This window comes from Bos indicus, chromosome 1, assembly GCF_029378745.1.
Source record: "Bos indicus isolate NIAB-ARS_2022 breed Sahiwal x Tharparkar chromosome 1, NIAB-ARS_B.indTharparkar_mat_pri_1.0, whole genome shotgun sequence".
Classification (NCBI taxonomy): Eukaryota; Metazoa; Chordata; class Mammalia; order Artiodactyla; family Bovidae; genus Bos; species Bos indicus.
The window spans coordinates 70,993,019-71,020,699 of record NC_091760.1 but is presented as its reverse complement, the minus strand read 5'-3'; the positions used below and the strand labels follow the sequence as shown (position 1 = coordinate 71,020,699).

The following is a 27,681-nucleotide window of genomic DNA, read 5'->3' as shown; positions in this document are numbered from 1 at the left end:
AGATGACAGAGCCAAGAAAAGAACTTTTTTACTATCAAGATGCAAGTATGTGAACCACTAAATGATGGAGCCTCTAATCTGGTAGGTCCTCAGTCTGGGAAATCTGTATTGGGTTTTTATAAAACCTTTTGGTACAGTTCCCAACTCTGGCTTTGGGAGACTGAGGAGCTGGCAATGCCACAGACTAGTATTTTAAACATCAGGAGGAAGGGCAATCTTATGAGAGAAGATAAGTTTGTTTGGGGTCATGCTGTGTTTGGCCTGTAGGACAGCCAGCCAGATGATAATGTATAGCAGATAGGTAGTTTTGCAGATCTAAAATTCAGCACAGAGGTTTGAGCTGGGGATTGTTAGTGAACACGAGATGGTTAAAACAATGCAAGTGAATGAGACTGTTTCAGGAAAATGTACAAAGTAAGAGGAGATAAGGACATAGGACTGGACTCTATTAAAAACTAAAGTAATGCTCAAAATTCTCCAAGCCAGGCTTCAACAGCACATGAACTGTGAACTTCCAGATGTTCAAGCTGGATTTAGAAAAGGCAGAGGAACCAGAGATCAAATTGCCAACACCCACTGGATAATCAAAAAAGCAAGAGAGTTCCAGAAAAACATCTACTTCCACTTTATTAACTACACCAAAGCCTTTGACTGTGTGGATCACAATAAACTGTGAAAATTCTTAAAGAGATGGGAATATCAGACCACCTGACCTACCTCCTGAGAAATCTGTATGCAGATAGGTAGTCTTACGGATCTAAAATTCAGCATAGAGGTCTGAGCTGGGGATTGTTAGTGTACAGGTGATGGTTAAAACAATGCAAGTGAATGAGACTGTTGTTGTCAAGAAGCAACAGTTAGAACTGGACACGGAACAACAGACTGGTTCCAGATAGGGAAAGGAGTACGTCAAGGCTGTATACTGTCACCCTGATTATTTAACTTCTATGCAGAGTATATCATGCGAAATGCCAGGGTGGATGAAGCAAAGCTGGAATCAGGATTGCTGGGAGAAATATCAATAACCTCAGATATGCAGATAACACTACCCTTATGGCAGAAAGCAAAGAACTAAAGAGCCTCTTGATGAAAGTGAAAGAGGAGAGTGAAAAAGTTGGCTTAAGACTCAACATTCAGAAAACTAAGATTATGGCATCCAGTCCCATCAGTTCACGGCAAATAGATGGGAAAACAACGGAAACAGTGACAGACTTTTATTTTGGAGGGCTCCAAAATTACTCAAGATGGTGACTGCAGCCATGAAATTAAAAGATGCTTGCTCCTTGGAAGGAAAGCTGTGACAAACCTAGACAGCATATTAAAAAGCAGAGACATTACTTTGCCAACAAAGGTCCATCTAGTCAAAGCTATGGTTTTCCCAGTAGTCATGTATGGATGTGAAAGTTAGACTAAAAATACAGCTGAGTGCCAAAGAATTGATGCTTTTGAACTGTGGTGTTGGAGAATACTCTTGAGTCTCTTGGACTGCAAGGAGATCCAACCAGTCAACCCTAAAGGAAATCAGTCCTGAATATTCACTGGTAGGACTGAGGCTGAAGCTGAAACTCCAGTACTTAGGCCACCTGATGCAAAGAACTGACTCACTGAAAAAGACCCTGATGCTGGGAAAGATTGAAGGCAGGAGGAGAAGGGAACAGAGAATGAGATGGTTGGATGGCATCACTGACTCGATGGACATGAGTCTGACTAAGCTCTGGGAGTTGATGATGGACAGGGAAGCCTGGCATGCTGCAGTCCATGGGGTCGCAAAAAGTTGGACACGACTGAGCAACTGAACTGAACTGAAAATCTGAGAGGAAGAAATTCCAGGGAAAGAAACTAAGAAAGACTGGTCATAGGGGTAGAAGAGGTCTCTATGAGACTGGAAGATAATGCAACATGAGTCAAGGTCTGATGATGTTCAACAGTGAAGAACACAAGACAGTGTTCAGAGGGAAGATGTGCGCTGGATTTGGTAACACGAACTTACTTAAACTCCAGTAGCAAGAACAACAATGGTAAGGGCAGAAGCAAGATTGTGGTGGGTTAAATTATTTGTTCTATAGATTCCGATGTTCATATTTTTTTTCACAGGACAACATGTAACTTGAAACTTAAAAAAAAAAATGAAAGGAATATTTATCAATTACTTCCTATGTACCATGAACTGTGTTAGGCCAATTTGTATGCTGTTTCATTTAATCTTTCTATCAAACATTATGACATAAATAATATTATCATTATTTCGACAGATAAGAAAAAGCTCAAAAAAGATAACATCACCTAATAGTTAAGACTGACAGACAACTTATTACACTTTCTAAAGCTTTTTCAGGTATTATCTCATTTAATTCTCACAACAATCCTATGAGATACATACCAGTGTAACCGCCTCATTTTACAAATGAGGAAACAGAAGTACTAACAGTCATGTAACTTACTCACTACCACACAGTGGTGAAACTGAGATTAAAAGAAGAGCAGTCTGACTCAGAGATCCATAATTATTACTACTGTCATTTTTTTCCCCAAGGACCTGAGCAATTTCAATCCAGGTTCTGTCTGACTCTGAAGATGTCTGTCAATCTACTATACAATGTTGCATCCAAACTCCTTGAGTGAGAGTTTAATAATGATGACCACTGAGAAGAATTCAGTTCTTTAAAGGATAAAAATTGTCCTCAGATCTTCAAAATTCTTTAGAAAGAGGGCCTCACTTTCAGAACTTACTCTGAATAAAGAGAATCTAACATAAGCCAACTTTTCCAGTGAATTCTGAAAAAACAAGAAAACTGGTTTAAAGAGTTTGTTTAGAGGTAATACACACTATTTTGGAAGGGAAGGTAGCACATTAAATCCTATCAACTATGAATATCTTAATACCAATTCATTTTTTCCCATTGTGACTGCTAGTTGAGAATAAACTCTGATTAAAAAAGAAAGACAAGCCGGGCTCAGAAAAAGGTTTCAGGAAAGAAGACTAGGCCCTGACTAGGGAAGTATTTGAGTGTTTGGGAACACAAATTATGCACATATATATATGAGGTTTGATTTTTAAAAAGTGGAGGATCAGATCCAATGACCCACTTGACCGTTCTACCCAGAACCAAACCTTATTTAAAACACTGCAAATGGAGTAACTGCTACTGAGAATTGAAGCAGAAACCACTGAGATTTAACTCATTTTTAATACTCAAAGCTAGTGTTTGAGGATATAAGGAAAAGAAGTTCAACATCAACAAAGTTTATACAAAAAAAAAGTAAGCTATAACTAAAAACTATCATTCATAAGCATCAACCAGTTATCTACAAAATGATGTTCAGAGGATAGTCTAAAAAGGACAATATCCTGTAAATATTTCTCAGATATATCCTAGGATACTCTAAAGAGGAAAACCTTAATGATTCATCATGACATTGTCCTTCTCCTCCTCATTATCATCATATTACAGTCCTGATCCCAAGGGCTCACATACGCAGTTGCCTTCATCTTCTCTCTGCCAAGGACTTAATGCAAATGTTTCTTTCCAACAAGTGATCTGGCCAATCTGGCAAAAAAAAAAGAAGCAGTATACATACCTGGTCATGGATGAGCCCATGATGGAGGATGCTCTGCATGTCTCTGCACAGCCGCTCCAGGCCACCATACTTGGACCAGACATTGGGGCTGTTGGCTGACACTAAACCCTCCACAGTAGTCTTCAAATTACCCAGCAGCTGCCAATGCTCCCTCCTGCAAGGCCACCAATTATACCAATGGTTAGTTTCTTTGTTGTACTTGATCATACCATGTCAAAGAAAGTCTAAGACAAGAAGCCTCCTGTCCCACATCCTAACATTCTCTCCCTATTAATTTTTTACTTGGCAGAAAGTGAAGAGGAACTAAAAAGCCTCTTGATGAAAGTGAAAGAGGAGAGTGAAAAAGTTGGCTTAAGGCTCAACATTCAGAAAACGAAGATCATGGCATCTGGTCCCATCACTTCATGGGAAATAGATGGGGAAACAGTGACAGACTTTATTTTTTGGGGCTCCAAAATCACTGTAGATGGTGATTGCAGCCATGAAATTAAAAGACGCTTACTCCTTGGAAGAAAAGTTATGACCAACCTAGACAGCATATTGAAAAGCAGAGACATTACTTTGCCAACAAAGATCCATCTAGTCAAGGCTATGGTTTTTCCAGTGGTCATGTATGGATGTGAGAGTTGGACTGTGAAGAAAGCTGAGCACCGAAGAATTGATGCTTTTGAACTGTGGTGTTGGAGAAGACTCTTGAGAGTCCCTTGGACTGCAAGGAGATCCAACCAGTCCATTCTGAAGGAGATCAGCCCTGGGGTTTCTTTGGAAGGAATGATGCTGAAGCTGAAACTCTAGTACTTTGGCCACCTCATGCGAAGAGTTGACTCATTGGAAAAGACTCTGATGCTGGGAGGGATTGGGGCCAGGAGGAGAAGGGGATGACAGAGGATGAGATGGCTGGATGGCATACTGACTCGATGGACGTGAGTCTGAGTGAACTCCAGGAGTTGGTGATGGACAGGGAGGCCTGGTGTGCTGTGATTCATGGGGTCGCAAAGAGTCGGACACGACTGAGTGACTGAACTGAACTGAACTGAAGACCCAATTCTGAGAGGACTGAAGCTGCAAAGAACACTAAGTTTTTAAAATTAAAAAAAAAAAAAGCCCTCATATTTACATAGCATATTGTTCTTTGTAAGGTGATCTTCATCTACTATCATTTTATCCTCATACAAGTAGCCTATAACCCTGTGTTTCTTGGCTTGTGAGCCATTAAGATCCATTTCTGGGCTTCCCCAGTGGCTCAGTTGGTAAAGATCCATTTCTGGGCAATGACATTATGTGAGCACTATATAAAGAGATGAAGGACATTTGCTGAAAACCAGAAACCTTTGCCTGAACAAAAAAGTCAAAAAATAACTTTTTATTAACTGTATTTCCAGTACTAAGTATATATATCTGTACACAAATATTATAGATAAGAATAAAAATTGCCCATGATTTTCTCCCATGATTTTTTAAGCTAAAATTGAGGCAAAAATGTCCTAAGCTTGCACTAAGCCACTTAGGACACGTCCCCAAGTCAATCAACTATTGGCTTATTCTCCTGGATCATCTGAAGTACTTCAGTGGAAAAGTCTAAAAATTGCTGCCCTAGATGATATTCAAGGTTCCTCCCAAATTCCCAGCATTTTCTCAATACAGCTTCCTACCCAATAAAAATTCAAAACCAGCTGCAATTGAATAAAAAGAATTGGAAGCACAGAATCAAATGGATAAGGAAAACATGAGGAGATGCGGTATCAAACTCCTCCTCTTGGGCCCCCGACTGCTATGCTGTACACTTTGCCTAGCTTTTTCATATCTTTTTAGAACGCTGCTCTTTCCTTTTCAAGGACAGTCCTGGGGATGGTTATAATTTCTTCAAGGGACTTTTACCATTACCCGTTTAGCAACATTTAAATAGCTACAAGGGTAGGAGGGTTCTGAATTGAAATCCTTTCTAACTCCATCAGTGCTCAAAACTAACCTCTCCTACATTTTGTACACTTTCTAAGCCATTCTTGAAAAGTGGATGAATAGAGTAATGGCAGACAAATAAAATGAATGAAGCTAGGTCTGGTACAGGAGTATTATCTAAAAAGGAAAAGCCAGATGGCTGCCACTGTGATCTACTCTAGAGCCCTTGAGATCAAGAATTTATTCAAATGGGGAGACACCAGGGTTTTTTTACCCTTATGTCATTAAACATTCGAGTCACCAGGCTCCCCTGTTCTATTTCTCTCCCCACCGAGTTTTACTAAGATGTAACTGACATATAACATTATATTAGTTTAAGGCATACAACATAATGATTTATGTATATACTGTGAAATGATTACCACAATAAGTTCAGTGAACATCTATCGCCTCACACCGTTATAACTTTGTTCCTTGTGATGAGAACATTTAAGATCTACTCTTTTAGCAACTTTCAAATATATTACCACAATACAGAACTGTTAACTATAGTCACCATGCTGTACATTATGCCCCTAAAACTGACTTATAACTTTGTACCTTTGGGCCATTTCACCCATTTCCCCCACCCCCTCATCCCTTGCCTCTGGCAATCAATCTGTTCTCTGTTTCTATGCATTTGGGGTTTGGGGGATTTCACATATAAGTGAGATAATACTTATTTGCCATTCTCTGTCTGATTTATTTCATTTAGCTTAATGCCCACCACTCATGCTGTTAAAAATGGCTAGATTTCCTTCTTTATGGCTGAATAATATTCCCATGTGTGTGTCTGTGTGTATGGCATTTTCTTTATCAATTCATCTACCAGTGGACACTTAGGTTGCTTCCATGTCTTGGCTATTTTAAATAATACTGCAATGAAAATGGGGGTGCAGATTCTTTAAGAAATAGTGATTTTGTTTCCTTGGGATACATATACTCAGAAGGAGAACTGCTGGATCATATGCCAATTCTATCTTTAATATCACTGTTTTTCAAAGTGGTTGCCCCAGACTACAATCCCACCAACAATGCCCTAGGGTCCCTTTTCCTCCACATCCTCACCAACACTTGTTGTCTCTTGCCTTTTAAATGCTAGCCCTTCTAACAGGTGTGAGATGACACTCTGGTTTTGATTTGCATTTCCCTCATGACTGGTCTTGTGGAGCACTTTCTCATGTACCTGTTGGTCATTTCCCTGTTCTATTTCTAAACCAGTCCTGAAAGATATTTCAAGGTAACCAAGATGCACACAGGACTGAAGTGGTCATTAAAAGGCCATTTACTGTTGTACTGTAAGAAACTGCCATCACAGGGGCCAACTGACTGCCAACTTTTGCTTCCGTGACTCTCCATCTCCTATGCTTCCTCAGGGTTAATCTGGCCTGTTCTGACTGACACAATTCCAATAGGTTACAATCAAGTTGTGCAGGCCTGAGAGCCAGTCTGGTTCCTCAAGTGACTCTGCATATCTGTGTTCTGATTCATTCTATATTGATCTTACTAGTTTAAACATCAAAGAACATCATCATAAATCCTGCATGTAGACACTAAGTACCCTAAATCCTAGGGCTTTGATCCCAAAATTTTACAAAGAGCACTGAAACTCTAGAAACCTTGAGCATTCAGATTTATTAACAACTTCTGGATGAACTAAAGAACTTTTCTTCCCCAACATGAATTGTCACTGAGATACCAAAGCTAAATAATGTGGCTCTTACTCTAAGATGTACCAAATCATCTATATTTGGTACATGCTCAAGGAAATGGCAACCCACTCCAGTACTCTTGCCTGGAGAATCCCAGGGACGGGGGAGCCTGTTGGGCTGCCATCTATGGGGTTGCACACAGTCGGACAAGACTGAAGCGACTTAGCAGCAGCAGCAGCAGCAGCAACAGCAGCAGCAGCATGTAGAGGTAAAAGTAAACTTTAAAAAAATTTTTTATTTATATAATCAGTCTCTTCAGTGTCTTTGCCTTTTTTAGGATCCTTTTCCCTAATAATATTGTTTTCATTTTCAGAGAGTTAAAATACTAAATTCAATTGAAGCCCATACATAGTGGCTGGATTAATCCATTCATATTTGAATCTTAGATGTCAATAGATCACCATAGGAAGTAAAATATTCCTCCTCATCGTTGACCCAGATTGTTAGCAACTGAGGTCAGTCTTTCCTAAGCTAAACCTGTTTGGTAATAATTATTTGAATGGTATCCTGCATTCACATGTAACCTCATCTGGGCACAGGCAAGGACTAGATTAGGCTCAAAGCAGTCCTTTGTAGAGCCACTTCTGCAAGTATACTGAGTGCTCTTCTTATTATTTTTTTTAAAAATTTATTTATTTGGCTGCATCGGGTCTCAGTTGCAGTGTGCAGGGCTTAGTGTGCAGGCCCCAAGGCATGAGGGATCTTAGTTCCCTGAGTCTCCTGCATTGCAAGGGGGATTCTTAACCACTGGATCACGAGGAAAGTCCCACAAAGTGCTCTTCTTTAATCACCATAAATTAAAAGCAGGTCTTTCTAAGCATCTCACCATATGTCAAGGAAGAACTAGGCCCAAGTGGCAAGGGACAGTATAATCCATCTCTACTTGAATTATTTTTATCAACAAACAGCAAAGCCAATTGCAGAATAAAGTTCTATCTATTTTCTTTTCAGAGGATTTTGACTACATTCTTTGAAAAGGAACAGGAATTACTTAAGCAACTCAAATAAGGATACCCAAGAAAAACAGTTTCCCTAAATGCCAACTTAGTCTTAAGCATGCCAAATCACAATTAAAAGTGACACTCAGGTTAAAACAGTAAAGTTATAAGTAAATGCTATTTTTTAAAGAAGTGTTATACCATATACCAATATAAAACTAATCACTAAAAATAAGTGAAATCAATAGTAAATAGTGAGTACTGTGCAACTGTAAAATGAGATTCAATGCAAGAAATATATATTGGTATATCTTCTACATTCAGTGCTCTTTTTAGTGGTAAAAAGAAACAGCTTCAACTTATTAGCATATCCCATCTACAACATGCCAGTTGTCTGGATTGGCATGTGGTATCTACCTGAGACCAGAGTTGAAGGTCAGGCTGTCCCAAGTCAGATAATGATCTGATCCCTGAAATGTGAGGAGAGGTATGTGACATCCATGTGTGGAACATCATGAAACCAGTAAAACATTTTATTAGGAAGAGTTTCCAAAGCTAATGAAAGTATGTAAAAGTATAAAAAGCAGAATGTAAAATTATATTTGTGATCTCAACATACATATACTAAGAGAAATAGTGATATGTTAATCGTGTTTACTTTTGGTTTCATAAAGGAACGTAGAGAAGAGAGGAGCTATTTCCGCCTTCCGTCAGGCTAGCAATTAATGAAAGGTCAATAATATGTACCAAGTTTGCAAACAAGAAGCTGGAAAGTACCATAAAGGGTTTTTTAAATACTTAAGTATCAAAGGTATCTTATGCTGACAGACTGTGGTCAGGCAAGCACCTAGGACTTTTAATGCCAGAAAGCATTTCCTGGAAAGAAGTAATGGATTCATTCTTAAAACAAGGAAAAACATAATTAGGGAAATAAGTATCATAACACTGAGGTAGCAAGAAACTACAATGTTTAATTTGTAGTTAACTTTCTTATTTGGCTCTATATTTTCTGTTTTTAATTATATAGTATTTAACTTGTAGAGTATGTAGTTAAATATTTATATGATGCTTTTCAAATAAATAATATGCTTACAGAAAAAACACATTTGACTTTATTATACACCTCTTAGCTCTAAGGATGGAGAAGGAAATGGCACCCCACTCCAGTACTCTTGCCTGGAAAATCCCATGGACGGAAGAGCCTGGTGGGCTGCAGTCCATGGGGTCGCTAAGAGTCAGACACGACTGAGCGACTTCACTTTCACTTTTCACTTTTATGTATTGGAGAAGGCAATGGCAACCCACTCCAGTGTTCTTGCCTGGAGAATCCCAGGGACGGGGGAGCCTAGTGGGCTGCCGTCTATGGGGTCTCACAGAGTCGGACACAACTGAAGTGACTTAGCATAGCATAGCATAGCATAGCTCTGCACAAACCAGCTGTGCAAGTCACTAAACTCCTTAAGTTTCAGTTCCCTTATCTGTAAAACAAATAAAATAGCTGATTAATAAAGAATAACCTACAGAAAGTACTACCATCATGCAGATAATAGTAGAATTACTTTCCTTTTCCTTTGAACTTCCATTGCATAAATCTCATGTTAATGTTCAGCTGCTAAGTGGTGTCCAACTTTTTGCAACCCCCATGGACTGAAGCATGCCAGGGTTCTCTGCCCTTCACTATCTCCCAGAGTTTGCTCAAACTCATGTCCATTGAGTTGGTGATGCCATCCAACCATCTCATCCTCTGTTGTCCCCTTCTCCTCCTGCCTTCAATCTTTCCCAGCATCAGGGTCTTTTCCAATGAGTCAGTTCTTTGCATCAGGTGGCCAAAGTATTGGAGTTTCAGTTTCAGTATCAGTCCTTCCAATAAATATTCAGGACTGATTTCCTTTAGGATTGACTGGTTGGATCTCCTTGCAGTCCAAGAGATTCAAGAGTCTTCTCCAACACCACAGTTCAAAAGCATCAAATCTTTGGTGCTCAGCTTTCTTAATGGTCCAACTCTCACATTCATACGTGACTACTGGAAAAAATCATAGCTTTGACGAGATGGACCTTTGTTGGCAAGGTAATGTCTCTGCTTTTTAATATGCTGTCTATGTTTGTCATAGCTTTTCTTCCAAGGAGCAAGCATCTTTTAATTTCATGCAGTGATTTTGGAGCCCCCCAAAATAAAGTCTCTTGCTGTTTCCATTGTTCCTCCATCTATTTGCCACAATAAGCCTTCTTAGCATAAATCTAATAAACCCAATTTTTTAAATCAGAAGGGGTACCTAGTACAAAGCTTTCTTACCCATTCTGCTTCAGAGAAAATTCTGGGATTGGACAGTTTGTGATAATTAGGACCAATTACAGTGCTCAATGCCCAACGAATATCTTAACTGCATTTAAACCAGGGCCGAATCTCTTCCAGCACAGATTCCAAAGCCCTGTTTATGTTCATGGTGCTCTCACTGAAGCAGGATAGCCAGAAAGACTTCCTCAATATTGGATGATCCTGTATACAAGAGACTCAAATCTGCTTACTGAATAGAATGAAAGACAACAGAGTTCATTTTGTGAGTCACATAAGAAAGCCAAACTCATTACCCTACAGTTACATCTTAGGTTGTCTGAGTAGAAGAGTGCTTTACAAGTAAGATACACCAGTGCATACACGAGCACTCCAATAGCAAAGGCAAAGGAGGAAAGATACTGCCTCAGTCACCTCAGTTTTAGGGAGTTTTAAAGTATATTGAAAAGCAGAGACATTAGTTTGCCAGCAAAGGTCCATCTAGTCAAGGCTATGGTTTTTCCTGTGGTCATGTATGGATGTGAGAGTTGGACTGTGAAGAAAGCCGAGCGCTGAAGAATTGATGCTTTTGAACTGTGGTGTTGGAGAAGACTCTTGAGAGTCCCTTGACTGCAAGGAGATCCAACCAGTCCATTCTGAAGGAGATCAGCCCTGGGATATCTTTGGAAGGAATGATGCTAAAGCTGAAACTCCAGTACTTGGGCCACCTCATGCGAAGAGTTGACTCATTGGAAAAGACTCTGATGCTGGGAGGGGTTGGGGGCAGAAGGAGAAGGGGATGACAGGATGAGATGGCTGGATGGCATCACTGACTCAATGGATGTGAGTCTGAGTGAACTCCAGGAGTTGGTGATGAACAGGGAGGCCTGGCGTGCTGCGACTCATGGGGTCGCAGAGTCAGACATGACTGAGTGACTGAACTGAACTGAAATGAACTCAAAGTAAAAGATAACCATCATTAGAACTAAAACTGGTGCTTCCAAGGTGGCATTAGTGGTAAAGAATCCACCTGCCAAGAGTCTTGGAGAGTCTCTCTTTTGTCTCTCTTGACCCCTGGATCAGGAAGATCCCCTGGAGTAGGAAATGGCACTCTACTCCAGTATTCTTGCCTGAAAAATTCCATGCGCAGAGGAGCCTGGTGGGCTACAGTTCATGGGGTTGCAAAGAGTAAACACGACTGAGCATGAGCATGAGAACTAAAACTAAACTATTTCAAAAAGTGCTAAGGAAAGAAAACAGCAGGAGAACATTATAAAAATCAGTTTTAAAAAATGACAGAATTAAGACTTGAGATGAGATAAAAATAACTATCAATGGAATAAACTCAACTATTTCAAATAAAACAGCCAATCAAACAAAAAAGTAGGAGGAAACTATATTAATATCTAGGTTGAATTCAAGGCAAGAATATTTAAAAAGACAAAGAAGGAATAACAAAGATACAGCTCTCATTAGTTCTTATGTATCGAATAACATGGCCTCAAAACATATCAAGCAAAACAACACACACAAAAAACAAAAACTGCAGAAAAGAAAAAGAAAAATGGAAATAGAAAAGAAAAAACAACGGTAATGGAAGATCATGAAAACTAAAAGTAAAAAAGTGATTAGAAGAGCTGAATAATCTACGATGAATAAAGTTGTTCTATTACATCTGGAAAACTACATCCTTAAGAACACTGTTTTAAAGGACATACAGAACAGTCACAGAAACTAGCCTTGTACTAAGGCACACACGAAAAAGTCAACAGATTCTCAAAAGTAGACGTAGTATAAATATATTCTTTGACTAGAAAACAATAAAACATTGAACAAATAACAAAAATAGAACAAACCGGGGTGGGGGGGACCCTTGGAAAATTTTAAACTCTCAAAGGACTCTCTAGGAGGTTAGGAGGCAAAAATAAAATAATCTTGAAGTGATTAAAGAGGTGAAGGTGGTAAAGAGGAATGGCATTATGACTCTTACTGCTTTCTTCTCAAAAGTATCTTATGATAAAATTTTTTTCTTCTCCTAATCAACTGTAGGTTATACTACAAGTGAGCCTGATCCAGAGGAACTAAAAACATGTAAGCATGCTGCAGTTCATTCCTGAAAAAAATGCATATTTAAATCCACAGCAGCATTGTTCAACTGAACTTTCTGTGATGCTGAAAATGTTCTCTATCTATGCTGTCCAGTATGGCAGCCATCAGCCACTGTGGCCATTAACCACTTGAAGTCTGTGCAGTATGACTAAAAAACCAAAATTTTAAAATTTTATTTTATTTTAACTAATTTAGACATAAATCACCTCAGTGGCTATCATGTTGGACAGAGCTGGTCTATAAACACCAAGGTAGGTTGTTTCTGGAGGAAAGATTACAAAACAAAATAAAAAAAACAGAAAAAAACTCCATTTATGGAAGAAGCAATAAAGTAGCTGTAAAAAGCAGAAACAGCTGTGGGGATGGTAGATACTGAGAAAAGCTTCAGCTTATGGTCCATGCTGTCAGCTGATACACCTCCGGCTCCCGGGTTCTGACAATAGAATTTTCCCCCAAGGCTTCAGAGTTATGTTTCTGTGGGGTAGAGGTGTGTACAAATAATTGGACTAGCAGTATGGATCGCCCCCGAATCATGTGATCCACTTGCTTTACCATCAGTGCTATATAAACTTTCAGAGCATGGTCAAAGGAAAAATGGAAAGAAAGGGAAGAAATAGAAAACGAAAACTAACGTGAAAATGTGAAAAATGAACAAAGAGGAAGGGGGAAAAAAAGAGGCCTTTTCAATAGCAACAGTACCAATAACACCTGCCGGACCATAAGAAGCCGGACCGAATTGCTACTGTTTTCATTCCTTGTGCAAATATTCAATGAATACCAATTATATGCCAGGCACTGTGCTAGGCACCACGCTTATGATAGTTAAAAAAGAACAGTCCTCAGCTCTCAGGGTATTCAGAGTGCAATGGGGGAAATGGGCACTCATTAAAAAAAAATGCTATAGAGTGAGAAGTACTGTAAAAAGAGAGATGGAAAAGGTCAGGTCAACGATGCCTTCTAAAGGAGCATTATTTAAAGGACGACTAAGAGCTCTCCAGGCAGAGGAGGTAACGCAGGAAATGTAGAGGAGCAGGAATCAGAATGATGAGAGAGGAGATGTAAGAGTGAGTGAATGTCACGGTTTTGTAACTGGAAACTTCATATTGAATACCAGAAAAAGTTTTGACTTTCTATTTTCAGTGAGGAATCACTTAACATTTCTGAGCAAAATACTATAGTAACTTTGCTTCTGGAAAAATTACGTTGGTAGCAATGTGGAGGCCATTTGGAATTGAGGGACTGGGTTCAGACTGGGAGCTTAGTCAGGAGGCTACTGGGAGAGTCCACAATGAGAAATAATAAAGGCCTTATTTTGTTTACATCTGCCCAGAATTCATGCCTCTTTCTTTTGGTATCAGAATACTGATTTTTCACAGGGAAATCACCCTTCTGGCACTTGACCCGGCCCATGAAGTACCACAAAAGAATCACCCTATGCCAGGATCCAAGGTTGGGCATATAACTGAGGCCTGATGGAGCAACATATTTTATACCCTGATTACAAGAACAGTAACATTTAAAAAAAAAAAAAAAAACAGTAACATAAGTCAGTCCAAAAATTTTCACTTTTGCTATACCTATTGGCATTGCTCTTTTCCTTTTTTGGATGGATTGTTAAACTTGAAGTTGCCAAGGGTTATCCTGTAGAAAAAACTGCTGAGAATGAAGCCGACACATCAGAAAAAAACAGCACAGAGGCAGGGAAAAATTTTTGTTTAAGCACCTACATTTGGCCATTCCTAAAACAATATAAGCCAATATATTTGGAAATGGAGGGGAAAAAAGCTTCAGGAGAAAAATCAGAAACAGAACTCACTCAACTACTTGGATATGGGAAATGAAGGAGAAGAAGTATCAAATTTCACTTAGGTTTCTGGCTTGGCTGACTGAATGGAAAACCCTATTAACTGAGACAGAAGACAGAGGAGGAACAGGTTTTGGTCAATGAAATGAGCTCAGTTTGGAGATACTAAAAAGTATCTTACTACTTGAATTCTGACTATCTGAATCACTAAACCAGGAAAACTGTAAGTAGTTGCATTCCAAGATCAGATGGAGATGGCATAGTCCAAGTCAGCTGAGGGTAACACAACAGTGCTAGAAGAACCATTCCTATTACGGTTCAGTCGTTTCATCAGACACCCTCCAAACAATCGGTATTTAGGAAAGTCTAGGAAAAGTGAAGTATCATCCCTAAGCACTAGAGCACTTTTCCAGTGATTACTAGCTAGATGGAAAGCAATAGGGGAATCTATGACATTCCACTCCAAGGATGAAGTTAAAAGCTGGGCCAAGTGACTTCCCTGGTGGTCCAGTGGTTAAGAATTCGCTTTGCAATGCAGGGGACTTGAGTTCTATTCCTGGTTGGGGAACTAAGATCCCACATGCCACTGAGCAACTAAACTTGGGCGCTGCAACTACTGAGCCCAGGTGCCACAACTAGAGAGTCTGTGCATCACAATGAAAGATCCCACATGCCGCAACTAAGATTGGATGCAGTCAAATAAATAAATATTAAAAAAAAAAATTCTAGGCCAACACCCCAGTCCCCAGTTTGTTCAATTTGGATAGAGAAACCACGGAAGGAGGAAGCACAAGCAATAATATCATTGCAAACAGCAAGTGGAAGAACACACGCTCATCTTATTTCAAGAAAACTGGGGAGGGGAAGGAAGTAGACATTTTCTGCACTCAGTACCTATCAGCACTCTCTGAGGAGCTTTTTGCACATTATCTTACTGAATCCTCACCAGTCAGGAAGGTATCACTCTTCCCATTCAGGCTGGATAAGTCAAGTTAAGCAGTAGAGCTAGAATTCAAATGCAGCTCTACCTGGCTATAAAGCTTATGCACATTTCACTCCATCAACTGCTTTCAGAATATAATTTTATTATATTAAATATATCTTTCATATATTTAAAAAAATGATGCCATCTCATCAAGAAGATGTCTTCTGAATTGGGTGTTTTATTGGCCAAAGGAAGGTTAGGTTTGCAGTGATCCAGCCACAATGCCTCAATTCTCAGGCACGAGTCATGTATTTTATTTACCATTTGACTACCCAGAACTAAAGAGGCCATCGGCGTCACAAAGTCCCATTAAATAAATTATTCTAAGTTAACTAGTCACCAACAGAGAGTAGACTATGTTAACATTAAGAGTGATTTCGTAGGGATAATCCCACTACTGAAATTAAGTTTTGACTAAAGTTCCTTGGTAAAGAAGCAAGCATGGAAAGAATAATAGAATAAGATATCTGCAAAGGAGAAGCCTTAGTAACATTAATGACAGGCAAAGAATGCTATAAATTTATTACCTCATACATTTCTTTGTCCCAGCATATTAGCACAGTGAGAGGTAGTATAGCATAGATATTAGAAGTAGAGCCTGCCTGAATCCCAGTTCCACCAAGGATTTACTGTATGACCTTGGCAAATTATTTATCCTGTCTATGTCTTAGCTTCCTCACCTGTCAAATGGTAATAATATAGTACCTATCTCACCCAGCTGTTATGAGGATTTAATAACACTCGTAAGGCTCTTAAGCAATGCCTGGCATGTAGTAAATAAGTATTTGTTAAATACATTAAATAAATAAATAACTCAGCTGGGAGGAAATCTGAATTTCCAACTTAGCCTCTCCCACATGAACTGGTAGTGGAAAATAAAAATAATCCTAAAATTTGTTTATAAAGTATATAGGACTTTTTACAGGAAGCATTTCACAGACATCTGGAGGAAGAATAAAGAGCCAAATATACATAAGCAGAAACTGAAACATGGAAAAGGGAAGTAGGCTCTTCAGTTTCACTGAACACATCATTCACAGATCTCATGCAGTAACCCCAAGTCCTGTCATCCTTGGTTTTGTACAGCAAGCCACAGGCTAACCGTGCACATAAAAGAGGAGTCACTCTTTAAAATAGCCAGGTCTTCACTCATGTACAAAATCTCATTAATTTTCCCCTGTTGATATTTTTTCAGAGGTAAATATTCCAGTCTTTGGATTCTAGCTGCTCCGGAGACTCTAACTACATCTGAATGTTTTTAAAAGTCAAGAAGGACTTCCTTAAGCCACATTCCTGCTCTATCCTGTCCATTCCAGATTCTTAAGAGGTTAAGACCACAGTTATTAATGAAGCAACACCTACACAGAAGTACAGCTGGAGTCCAAGCCAACATTCAGCTTTTCTAATTTCTAGAAGGTAAGAACTCGATAGCAGTTTCATATAAATAAATGGGAAATCGCTTAGCTGCAATGTGGGTAAGGAGTGACGGGTTTAAATACAGGGGGTTCCTGTCACTGTCTGACAGGGATCCAGCATTGACAAAGGGCACGCACGCAATTGCTAGTCTCATTAGCAAGCACTCCCATTCCACTGCTAGTCTCATTAGCAAGCACTCCCATTCCACTGCCTTTACAATCGCCCACTTTCACCCACAGGCCCTCCTTCACGCCTTCTTCCTCACACTCATTTTGCCTAAGCTTCTGTCTAGGCCACTCACAATGCCCAACCTTTGCTCCCAGAAATTCTTACTTCAGCCTTCTTAATACTGGCCTGAACTGCTGTCACCGCAAGTTTCAGTCGGGGCACCCACCTTGTCCCCTACTGATATCTGTAGTCTCTGGCCTATGAAATCTCACCACAGCACCTCTCAATGTCCACCTCCTGTCCAGCAGCAGCCCTGGGTCTGAATTTTACCCACTACTGCACACCCTCCACCGCCCCCCGCCCTCAGCATAGCCTACCCTTCCTCCTCTCTCCCTAAGCCCGTTCCCTCGTCCGCCCGATCTAACCTCCCCGTCTCTCCTTTCAGAATTTCTTCCCAAACAAGTCGCCCACAACAGCAGTCCTCCTGTCCGTCTCCTCGTGCTCTGGGAGCCTTCCCAAACCTCTCCCGGCTTCAGCGCATCCATCCGCGCGCGACTTTTCCGAGCTCACCTGCTCTCCTCCGGCAAGCCCTTCTCGCAGCCGCCAAGCTCCATTCCCGCGCCCTCTGGCCGCATCCGGGGCTGCGACGTCGCCTCTTGAGAGGCGTCCCTGTCGCTTCGCGCCTCAGGGCTCCCAGAGCCCCTCGGGAATCAAGGAGGCACCCACGGCGGGTGGGCTCAGAGTGATGCACTACGGCCGGGTGACGGCAGCAGCATTGATTGCTGCCTCAGCCGCGGATTCTTTCCCTGCCACCCCCTACTTCCGGCTCTGAGAACTACAACTCCCAGCAAGCACTTCGAAGGCCCAGCCGCTACCGGCATGCACCGCCCTATCCAATCCGAAGCTGCGCTCGCCGCGGACTTCAGACCCTGGCTGCTAGCTTTCCCTAGTGCACCTCACGGGCAGTAGGGGCCTCAAAAGTAAAGCTGCCGTAGTCTCCAGAGTTCCTACTGGAGTGGACCCTTACACACGCCTGTCACACTTCACCTTTGGGGCCAAACTCGGTCAGAGGTCTAGACTCGAAAATAACGCTGGTCTTAATCCAAGAACGGTTAACCCCACTTCAGCCTACCCAGGTTTAACATCTGTTGGTGGTGTTTGGGGTCCTCAACAATTTTAATAAAGAACTCACAAACTCAGAAGAGCTCAGGTTGCTTTGGTGTCACAAAGGAAGAGCAGGAGGGAAAGGCTTTGGGGAAAGCTTTCCTGGAGGACTGATGTCAGAACAGTTTTTTTATGATGAGTATGACAACCTAGAGAAAGGAAGAAAAGGTGAGAGGAAGCACAGACATGAGGAAGTTGGTTTGGGAACAGCTGATCCTGAGTAGTAATCAGAGGTGGGACGAGGTGAGGAACAGAATGGTGTGAGTGAGCAGGCAGACAAGATCATGAAGCCATTCTGAGTTTGGATTTTATCCTGAGAACAATGAGCAAATCAAGAAGTGATTCGATCAAACCGGCTTCAGTTCAGTTCAGTTCAGTTCAGTCGCTCAGTCGTGTCCGACTCTTTGCGACCCCATGAATTGCAGCACGCCAGGTCTCCCTGTCCATCACCAACTCCCAGAGTTCACCCAGACTCATGTCCATTGAGTCAGTGATGCCATCCAGCCATCTCATCCTGTCGTCCTCTTCTCCTCCTGCCCCTAATCCCTCCCAGCATCAGAGTCTTTTCCAATGAGTCAACTCTTCGCATGAGGTGGCCCAAGTACTGGAGTTTCAGCTTTAGCATCATTCCTTCCAAAGATATCCCAGGGCTGATCTCCTTCAGAATGGACTGGTTGGATCTCCTTGCAGTCCAAGGGACTCTCAAGAGTCTTCTCCAACACCACAGTTCAAAAGCATCAATTCTTCAGCGCTCAGCCTTCTTCACAGTCCAACTCTCACATCCATATATGACCACTGGAAAAACCATAGCCTTGACCTGACGGACCTTTGTTGGCAAAGTAATGTCTCCGCTTTTGAATATGCTATCTAGGTTGGTCATAACTTTCCTTCCAAGGAGTAAGCGTCTTTTAATTTCATGGCTGCAGTCACCATCTGCAGTGATTTTGGAGCCCCCCAAAATAAAGTCTGACACTGTTTCCACTGTTTCCCCATCTATTTCCCATGAAGTGGTGGGGCCGGATGCCATGATCTTCGTTTTCTGAATGTTGAGCTTTAAGCCAACTTTTTCACTCTCCACTTTCACTTTCATCAAGAGGCTTTTTAGTTTCTCTTCACTTTCTATTTTTTGACAATGTGGAGAAGTAATGGGTATGTACTATGTTGGCTAATGCTATGCTAAGTCACTTCAGTCGTGTCCGACTCTGTGCGACCCTGTAGACGGCAGCCCACCAGGCTCCCCCGTCCCTGGGATTCTCCAGGCAAGAACATTGGAGTGGGCTGCTATTTCCTTCTCCAATGCATGAAAGTGAAAAGTGAAAGTGAAGTCGCTCAGTCGTGTCCGACTCTTAGAGACCCCATGGATTGCAGCCTAACAGGCTCCTCCGTCCATGGGATTTTCCAAGCAAGAGTACTATGTTGGAGGGAAGGGCAAAAGAAGGGATATGAGAAGAGGTTGGACATCCCTAGAGAGGCCAAGCAGGTAATGCCTGTGAGTGAAGTGAGCCAGTTGTAGAAGAATGGCTGAAACTCTGAACTGGACTGTCCATACTGCCTTCAAGAAGGAAAGTCTCAGCTATGGTTGAATGTTTGAAAATATTCTGAGCTTTTAGTAAAACTGGAATCCGCCTTTTAAGTAAAATTTCCGATTTTTAAACTATTGGCCACATTTTTTTTTTTTTAAGTGTGAAAGTTGTTTGTCGGCTAAGTCATATCTTATTCTTGTGACCCCATGAACTATATAGCCTTCAAGGGTCCTCTGTTCATGAGATTTCTCAGGCAAGAATACCAGAGTGGGTTGCTATTTTGTTCTGCAGGTGATCTTTCCAACCCAAGGATGGAACCTGGGTCTTCAGCATTGCAGGTGGAGTCTTTACCTCTATGCCACCAAGGAAGCCAATGTAAATAATACACAGGCCAAGAAAAAAAAAAGCCCATAGAATAAATGTACCCTTTGTGTTACTAGTTTGCAAATCCAGGCCTAAACTTGGGCAGTAGCTGTAGCAAACAAGGAGGCTGGGATTAGAGCCATGGAAAGGCAACAGAATCAGCATTACTCTGCTAGGGAGGGATCTAATTTAACTACATAAAGACTAGTTGCTCTATTAAAAATCATACATGACTTTTAGGAATTTTCAAACTTAAGAAAACTTCTGTGAATTAAAAGGGGAAGAGAATTTTAATGCAAAATGTGCTTTCCAACTTCCATTTATATAAAAAATACTATTTGTTCAAACTTTCTCATATCTTCCTTATAAAGGGTTATACTTTTTAAGAAAGGGGCAGTGTTAGTCATTGGGGTTTCAGAACCTTCTATGTCTACAAATGTATGAACTTCATTTATTGGCATATGGTATAATCCCAAATTAATGCCACCTGGATTTTAACATATATTTACACGAAAGTCAGCTTTATCAAGAAATTCTAGAGCTAAAATTGTGGTAAAAGTTCTAGAAAATAGGAATTTCCTCATATGTCCCAAACTGGGTTTACACTTTTTTTTTTTGGTCCACATGGAACAACTCACAGGAACCAGGGGTTGAGCCTGGGGCACCTTGCAGTGATAGCACTAGTGACAGTGATAGTGCAGTGATGGTGTAGTGCAGTGATAGTGTAGTGCAGTGACAGTGCAGTGACGGTGATAGTGTAGTGACAGTGTACTGCCGTGACGGTGACAGTGCCTCGACGGTGGCAGTGCAGTGATGGTGTAGTGCAGTGATGGTGGCACTGCAGTGATGGTGACACTGCAGTGATGGTGACAGTGCAGTGATGGTGTAGTTCAGTGATAGTGCTAGTGCAGTGACAGTGTAGTGCAGTGACGGTGACAGTGCAGTGACGGTGACAGTGCAGTGATGGTGTAGTGCAGTGACGGTGGCAGTGCAGCGATGGTGTAGTGCAGCGACAGTGATAGTGCAGTGACGGTGACAGTGCCATGACGGTGACAGTGCAGTGACGGTGTAGTGCAGTGACGGTGGCAGTGCAGCGGTGGTGTAGTGCAGTGACAGTGTAGTGCAGTGACGGTGACAGTGCCATGACGGTGACAGTGCAGTGACGGTGTAGTACAGTGGTGGTGATAGTGCAGTGACGGTGGCAGTGCAGTGACGGTGTAGTGCAGTGACAGTGATAGTGCAGTGACGGTGACAGTGTGGTGACAGTGATAGTGCAGTGACGGTGTAGTGCAGTGACGGTGGCAGTGCAGCGGTGGTGTAGTGCAGTGACAGTGTAGTGCAGTGACAGTGATAGTGCAGTGACGGTGACAGTGCGGTGACAGTGATAGTGCAGTGACGGTGTAGTGCAGTGATGGTGACAGTGCACTGATGGTGATAGTGCAGTGATGGTGATAGCAGGGAGGCCCAGCCATTGGACTGCCAGGGAATTCCCTACACTTATGTTCTTTAAAGCAGTCAATTAATAAACGTGACAACCTTTAGCCATGTGCCCACTGCCCAATCCCATCATTTTGCTTTCCCTCACCCCAGGTAGCCATATTCTGAATTCCTTGTTTATAATTCCATTTTTAAATAGTTTCTTTGAATCTATCCATAACATTTTTGTGTTCTAACTTTATAAAAATGATATTAAGCTGTATTTATTCTTTGAGGGCTTTTTCTGCTTAATATTACATTGATAAGATTTGTTTATAACGTGTATCGCCATAGCTCATTGATTTTGACTGCAATATAAGAGTTCATTGTGTGAATGAACTGGTTTATTCATGTTTTCTTCCACTGATAGGCATTTGGTTTGTTTCAAAGTTTTTGCTATTGTAAACAGTGCTGCTATGAATATTCTTTTACATGTCACCTCTTATACATAAGCAAGGGTTTCTCATGGGTACATACCTAGAAGTGAAATTGCCAAGTCATAGAGATATTGTCTGTACTAGCTTTTGTTTTGAGTGATAGGTTTGTAGGTACACAATTTCAAAAATATCTAATTAGTTTTGAAGCCATAACTAATTATAATAAATTATTTAAAATAATTAACTAACCAAATGAAAATGGGCCATGCATGGAAAATGATGAGCGTATACCATGAACCAAGGATTATGATTAACAAACCTTTATGCATCGCATCTGAGACCCAAATGCAAAAATTCAAATATGCAAGAATATCTAGCATTAGGGTTCAGTAACTGTCACATAAATGTAATGGCCTTATTTCCTGGAGAAGGGAATGGCAACCCACTCCAGTACTCTTGCCTGGAGAGTCCCATGGAAAGAGGAGCCTGGTGGGCTACAGTTCATGGAGTCATAAAGATTAGGACACAACTAAGCAACTAACACCTTACTTAGCAACTGCTTGCTGGGTTAATATTTTAAAGTTCAAAAAATCTGAAGAACTATATTTATCCTGATTAATCTGTTTTAAAGATTACTAGGCAATAACCTCAGATATGCAGATAACACCACCCTTATGGCAGAAAGTGAAGAGGAACCCAAAAGCCTCTTGATGAAAGTGAAAGTGGAGAGTGAAAAAGTTGGCTTAAAGCTCAACATTCAGAAAACGAAGATCATGGCATCTGGTCCCATCACTTCATGGCAAATAGATGGGGAAACAGTGGAAACAGTGTCAAACTGTATTTATTTGGGCTCCGAAATCGCTGCAGATGGTGACTGCGGCCATGAAATTAAAAGACGCTTACTCCTTGGAAGGAAAGTTATGACCAACCTAGATAGCATATTCAAAAGCAGAGACATTACTTTGCCAACAAAGATCCGCCTAGTCAAGGCTATGGTTTTTCCAGTGGTCATGTATGGATGTGAGAGTTGGACTGTGAAGAAAGCTGAGCGCTGAAGAATTGATGCTTTTGAACTGTGGTGTTGGAGAAGACTCTTGAGAGTCCCTTGGACTGCAAGGAGATCCAACCAGTCCATCCTAAAGGAGATCAGTCCTGGGTGTTCATTGGAAGGACTGATGCTGAAGCTGAAACTTCAATACTTTGGCCACCTCATGTGAAGAGCTGACTCATTGGAAAAGACCCTGATGCTGGGAGGGTTTGGGGGCAGGAGGAGAAGGGGACGACAGAGGATGAGATGGCTGGATGGCATCACTGACTCAATGGACATGGGTTTGGGTGAACTCTGGGAGTTAGTGATGGACAGGGAGGCCTGGCGTGCTGCAATTCATGGCGTCGCAAAGAGTCAGACACGACTGAGCAACTGGACTGAACTGAACTGAACTGAGGATACAATTTTTATAGAATGGTAGTTGGCCGTAGGGTACTATTTGTTGTTGTTTGGTCACTAAATTGTGTCCAACTCTTTTGCACTCCCATAGGCTATATAGCCTGCCAGGCTTCTCTGTCCATGGGATGTCCTAGGCAGAAATACCAGAGTTAGTTGCCATTTCCTTCTCCAGGGGATCTTCCTGACCCAAAGATTGAACACGTCTCCACTGGAAGAAAGCAAAATTCACTCAAGAATCATTTATTCAAATAACAGGTTTTTAAAGCTTATTACAGTTACCTATTTGCCAAAAAAATTGGTTTTAAGAAATAGTCTTCTTGAGTATATTCAACAAATATCAAAGTCATGAATATTTTATTCTTATTGTATTCACTAAGATTATTCTTAGCATTTTTTTAAATATTCAAAATTTAAAAGCTAAGGGATGTTGTCTACTTGCCAAGTCTAAATCAATTTGAGCATCAAAATGAGTTAATTCATGATATGTGTACATATCTACATTCTTTTCAAAGGTAAGCAGAACCCTTACACTCTGCACCCCTTTCCTTTTCAAAAGAGTTACTGAACATGAGATGAGTCTGTGAACTTCTTTGGAACTTATATGTATATATAAGTAAGTATGCAAATAGATAAATAAATAGAAAAAGGAAGGAAGAAAGGGATGTAAAAGCTCTTTTCACCACTGAATGTCAGCTTATGAATGTGGAGGAATGACAGTGAGAACATTATTGTTTTGTAGCCACCATCATAATAATTGATTCAGGCAAGAATCATCAATGGATGCTAAAGCTGTTAGTAAAATTTGTTCTGAAACAGATTATTTACACAGTCGCAAACCATCTCCTCAAAGATTACTTATTCATTGTATATAGGGGGAAAAGAGTATCTTCACAATGAAGAAATGTGGCAGATATCACCTTAACCAAGTGACCAAAGATCACCAATAAGAAAATAACATCATGTGTCTCCTGATGTTAAGTACTGAGAAGGACCCAACATCATCTATGTATTAATAGTATTTCTTACAAGAGTGAATAACCAAATCTAATCATACGGTGGCAATAAGAAAACGAAACTGAAGGAAAATCTTTGCACTGATTACCTTCAACCTTCAAAAACGTAAATATCATAAAAGACTAAGAAAGGCTGATAAACTTTTTCTGATGGAAGGAGATAGAAGATAGAATTATCCTTGTTATAAAGGATAATTATTTATTAGGATAATTGGCAAAATTTAGAATATGGACTATAGTCAGAGAATAGAATTGCATCAATGTTAAGTTTCTTGAATTTGATCATTTTGGCATGGTTTTATAAAAGAATATCCTTAGATATACATTCTGTAGTGTCATGTTGTCTACAGCTTACTGAGATTTCTTGGACTACCAATTTATCTATTGAGGAAACTGAAGAAATATTTTTTAAAATAAACAATCTTTACGTAACTAAGGGGGAATTGTGTGATTTATGTAAATTTGTGTAGCTTCAGAAAGTTCCACAGTTAGTCATTCAGTGAACTGACCTAGAATCTTTGGTTGAAAGAACCCCTGTCCTGCCCAGAGAAGACAAGGCCTAATAAGGAGAAGGCTACAGCTCCAACCCCTGAGTGCAGGAAGAATTCCCCTTCAAGTTCCCCTATCTATCCAAGCAGGTTACCTAGTCAGAGAAAACTGATGACCAGGGAACTGGAGACTAGTAATTTCTCCAGCCACGCCTGCTATCCTGCCTGTCCTGTTCTCGGCTGTAACGCTGTACTGTGTAGCAGAGTGTCTTGCCCAGAGTAGGGACTCAAATTCTGAATAAATGAATGAATAAATCTGAGATTAAAAGGCAGAAGACTAGAACAGCTAGAAACACTTAGAACAAAAGAAAAGGGCAATACAAAAGAGAAAAAGGAAGCTGTGCCAAGGTGGCAAAGAAAAGGTACTGCAGCGGAAAAGAGAAGGAAAACCATACTGTACATACAAGAGCTTAAGGGAGTTGTGTGCATGCTAAGTTGCTTCATCATGTCTGACTCTTTGCCACCCTGTGGACTGTAACTTGTCAGGCTCCTCTGTCCATGGGATTCTCTAGGCAAAATAACCATGGTTGCCATGCCCTCATCCAGGGGATCTCCCCCATCCAGGGATCGAATCCATGTCTCTTGTGTCTCCTGCATTGGCAGGCAGGTTCTTTACCACTAGCACCACCTGGGAAGCCCCACGGAGTTAGGTATAATATTAATAGTCATACCTAACTGATACATACTTAATACATACTGTATCTACATAGAATACAAACTATATCTATTAACAGTTCCCTTGTTTCATTATAATACAAATTACATCAACATATGAATTCTAAAGAGAAGGAAATGGTAACCCATTCCAGTATTCTTGCCTGGAGAATCTTGTGGACAGAGGAGCCTGGAGGGCTGCTGTCCATAGGGTTGCACAGAGTCGGACACGACTGAAGCGACTTAGCATGCATGCATGCATTGGAGAAGGAAATGGCAACCCACTCCAGTATTCTTGCCTGGAGAATCTTATGGACAGAGGAGCCTAGAGGGCTGCTGTCCATAGGGTCGCACAGAGTTACAGGGACTTCCCTGATATGAAGTTGTGGCTCAGACGGTAAAGCATCTGCCTGCAATGCAGGAGACCCGGATTCGATCCCTGGGTAAGGAAGATCCTCTGGAGAAGGAAATGGCAACCCACTCCAGTATTCTTGCCTAGAAAATCCCATGTATGGAGGAGCGTGGTAGGCTACAATTCATGAGGTCGAAAAGAGTTGGACACAACTGAGCCACTTCACTTTCACTTTCCTGGTAGTCCAGTGGTTAAGAAGCTGCCTGAGAAGGCAGGGGACATAGGTTCAATCTCTGGTCTGAGATCCCACGTGCCATGGAGCAACTAAGCCCAAGCACCACAACTATTGAGCCCCACACCTAGATCCTGTGTTCCACAAGAAGAGAAGCCACCACAATGAGAGGCCAGTGCCCCACCACTAAGAGTAGCCTCCACTTGCAGCAACTAGAGAAAGCCCGCATGCAGCACTGAAGACTCAGTGCAGCCAAAATAAAGATTTTTTTTTTTAAAGGATAATACACAATGACCATGTAGGTTTATCCTAGAAATGCAAGGATGGTTTAACATTTGAAAAGCAGCCAATATAATTTGCCATATTAATAAACTTAGAAAAACCATTTGGTTATCTCAGATGCAGAAAAAGCACTAGATAAAATTCACCATTCACTTATAACTAAAACTCTCAGCAAACCAGGAGTAGAAGGGAACTTCCTCAACCTGATAAAGGGCATCAACAAGAACAAAAAAATCTAACGTCATACTTAACGGTGAAAGACTGAATGCTTTCCCCTTGGTGTTGGGAACGAGTCAAAGATGTCCACTTTCTCCATTGTTATTTAACATGGTACTAGAGTCCCCAGTCAGTGTAATAATGCAAGAAAGATAATAAAAAGCATACAGATTGGAAACAATTATGCCGAGTGAATGATCTAGATATAAAAAAGAGTTTATACTGTGTGATTCCACTTATATAAAATTCTAAAAATGCAAATTAATCTTTAGTGACAGAAAACATATCAGTGGTTGCTTAGGTAGAGGTTGGGGGGAGGGATTACAAAGGAGCACAGGAAATCTTTGGGAGATGATAGATAAATTTATTATCCTGATTATGGTGGTATTTTCACAGGTATGTATTTCACACGTCTACAAACTGCACACTTTAAATATATCTTTTATTGTCTGTCAGTTATACCTCAATAAAGTTGAAAAAAGGAGGGGACTTAAAATATATATCAAACTAATAAAACTGAGTTAAATATATGAGTTGTGCTTACCTTTGAAGAGAATATAGATCTCTATGCACATTGTGAAAAGAGAGCTAGCACATGTTAATAGGTATGGTGTTGTTAAGGTTGCCAGATTAGCAAATAAAAATATAAGACTCCTTGTTAAATTTTAATTTCAGATAAACAACAAATAATTGCTTAATATAAATATATCCTAAATATTACTGCAATATTTTGTGGTAAAAAAAATTGCTGTTTATCTGAAACCTGGAACAAAACTGATACTAAACAATTATTGATTGTTTACCTGAAAATCAGATTTCACTGGTTCTGTATTTTGTCTGGCAAGCCTAGACATTGTCTTATCTACACTGTATGAAATTAAGCCTCCAAAAGGGGCAGTTGCTTGAATTCTGTTTATTTTGACTCAGGTCTGAAGACTTAACTGCTGAACTGAAGACAAACGCTGTCTGCTCAGTGTCCAGCACATGCTGAGAAAATGTTCACAGTACACGCTCAGAAAATGTTTTTTTCTTTGCAAGCTACATGAAGATAGGGACAACATCTGTCTTGCTCAGCATTTTACCCTCGGGCCTATTATAATGCCACTGCTCAAT

At 40.7% G+C, this 27,681-nt stretch overlaps 1 protein-coding gene across 8 annotated transcripts in view; it reads right to left on the bottom strand.

The window, feature by feature from the left end:
* RUBCN (rubicon autophagy regulator) overlaps positions 1–27,681 on the bottom strand; it is a 62,950-nt gene that overhangs the window by 33,340 nt on the left and 1,929 nt on the right. For 4 of the 8 annotated variants that reach the window (XM_019957087.2, XM_019957068.2, XM_019957095.2 and 1 more), the window contains exons 1-2: positions 17,492–17,753; positions 3,580–3,733 (exon numbers count right to left, since the gene is read on the bottom strand). In XM_019957087.2, coding sequence (XP_019812646.2) covers positions 3,580–3,733; positions 17,492–17,556 — 219 coding nt within the window. In that variant the 5' untranslated portion in view covers positions 17,557–17,753. Of the gene's footprint in view, positions 1–3,579; positions 3,734–17,491; positions 17,755–27,681 lie in introns of those variants that run through there. The other 4 variants (XM_019957059.2, XM_019957105.2, XM_019957076.2 and 1 more) reach the window with 2 other exon arrangements.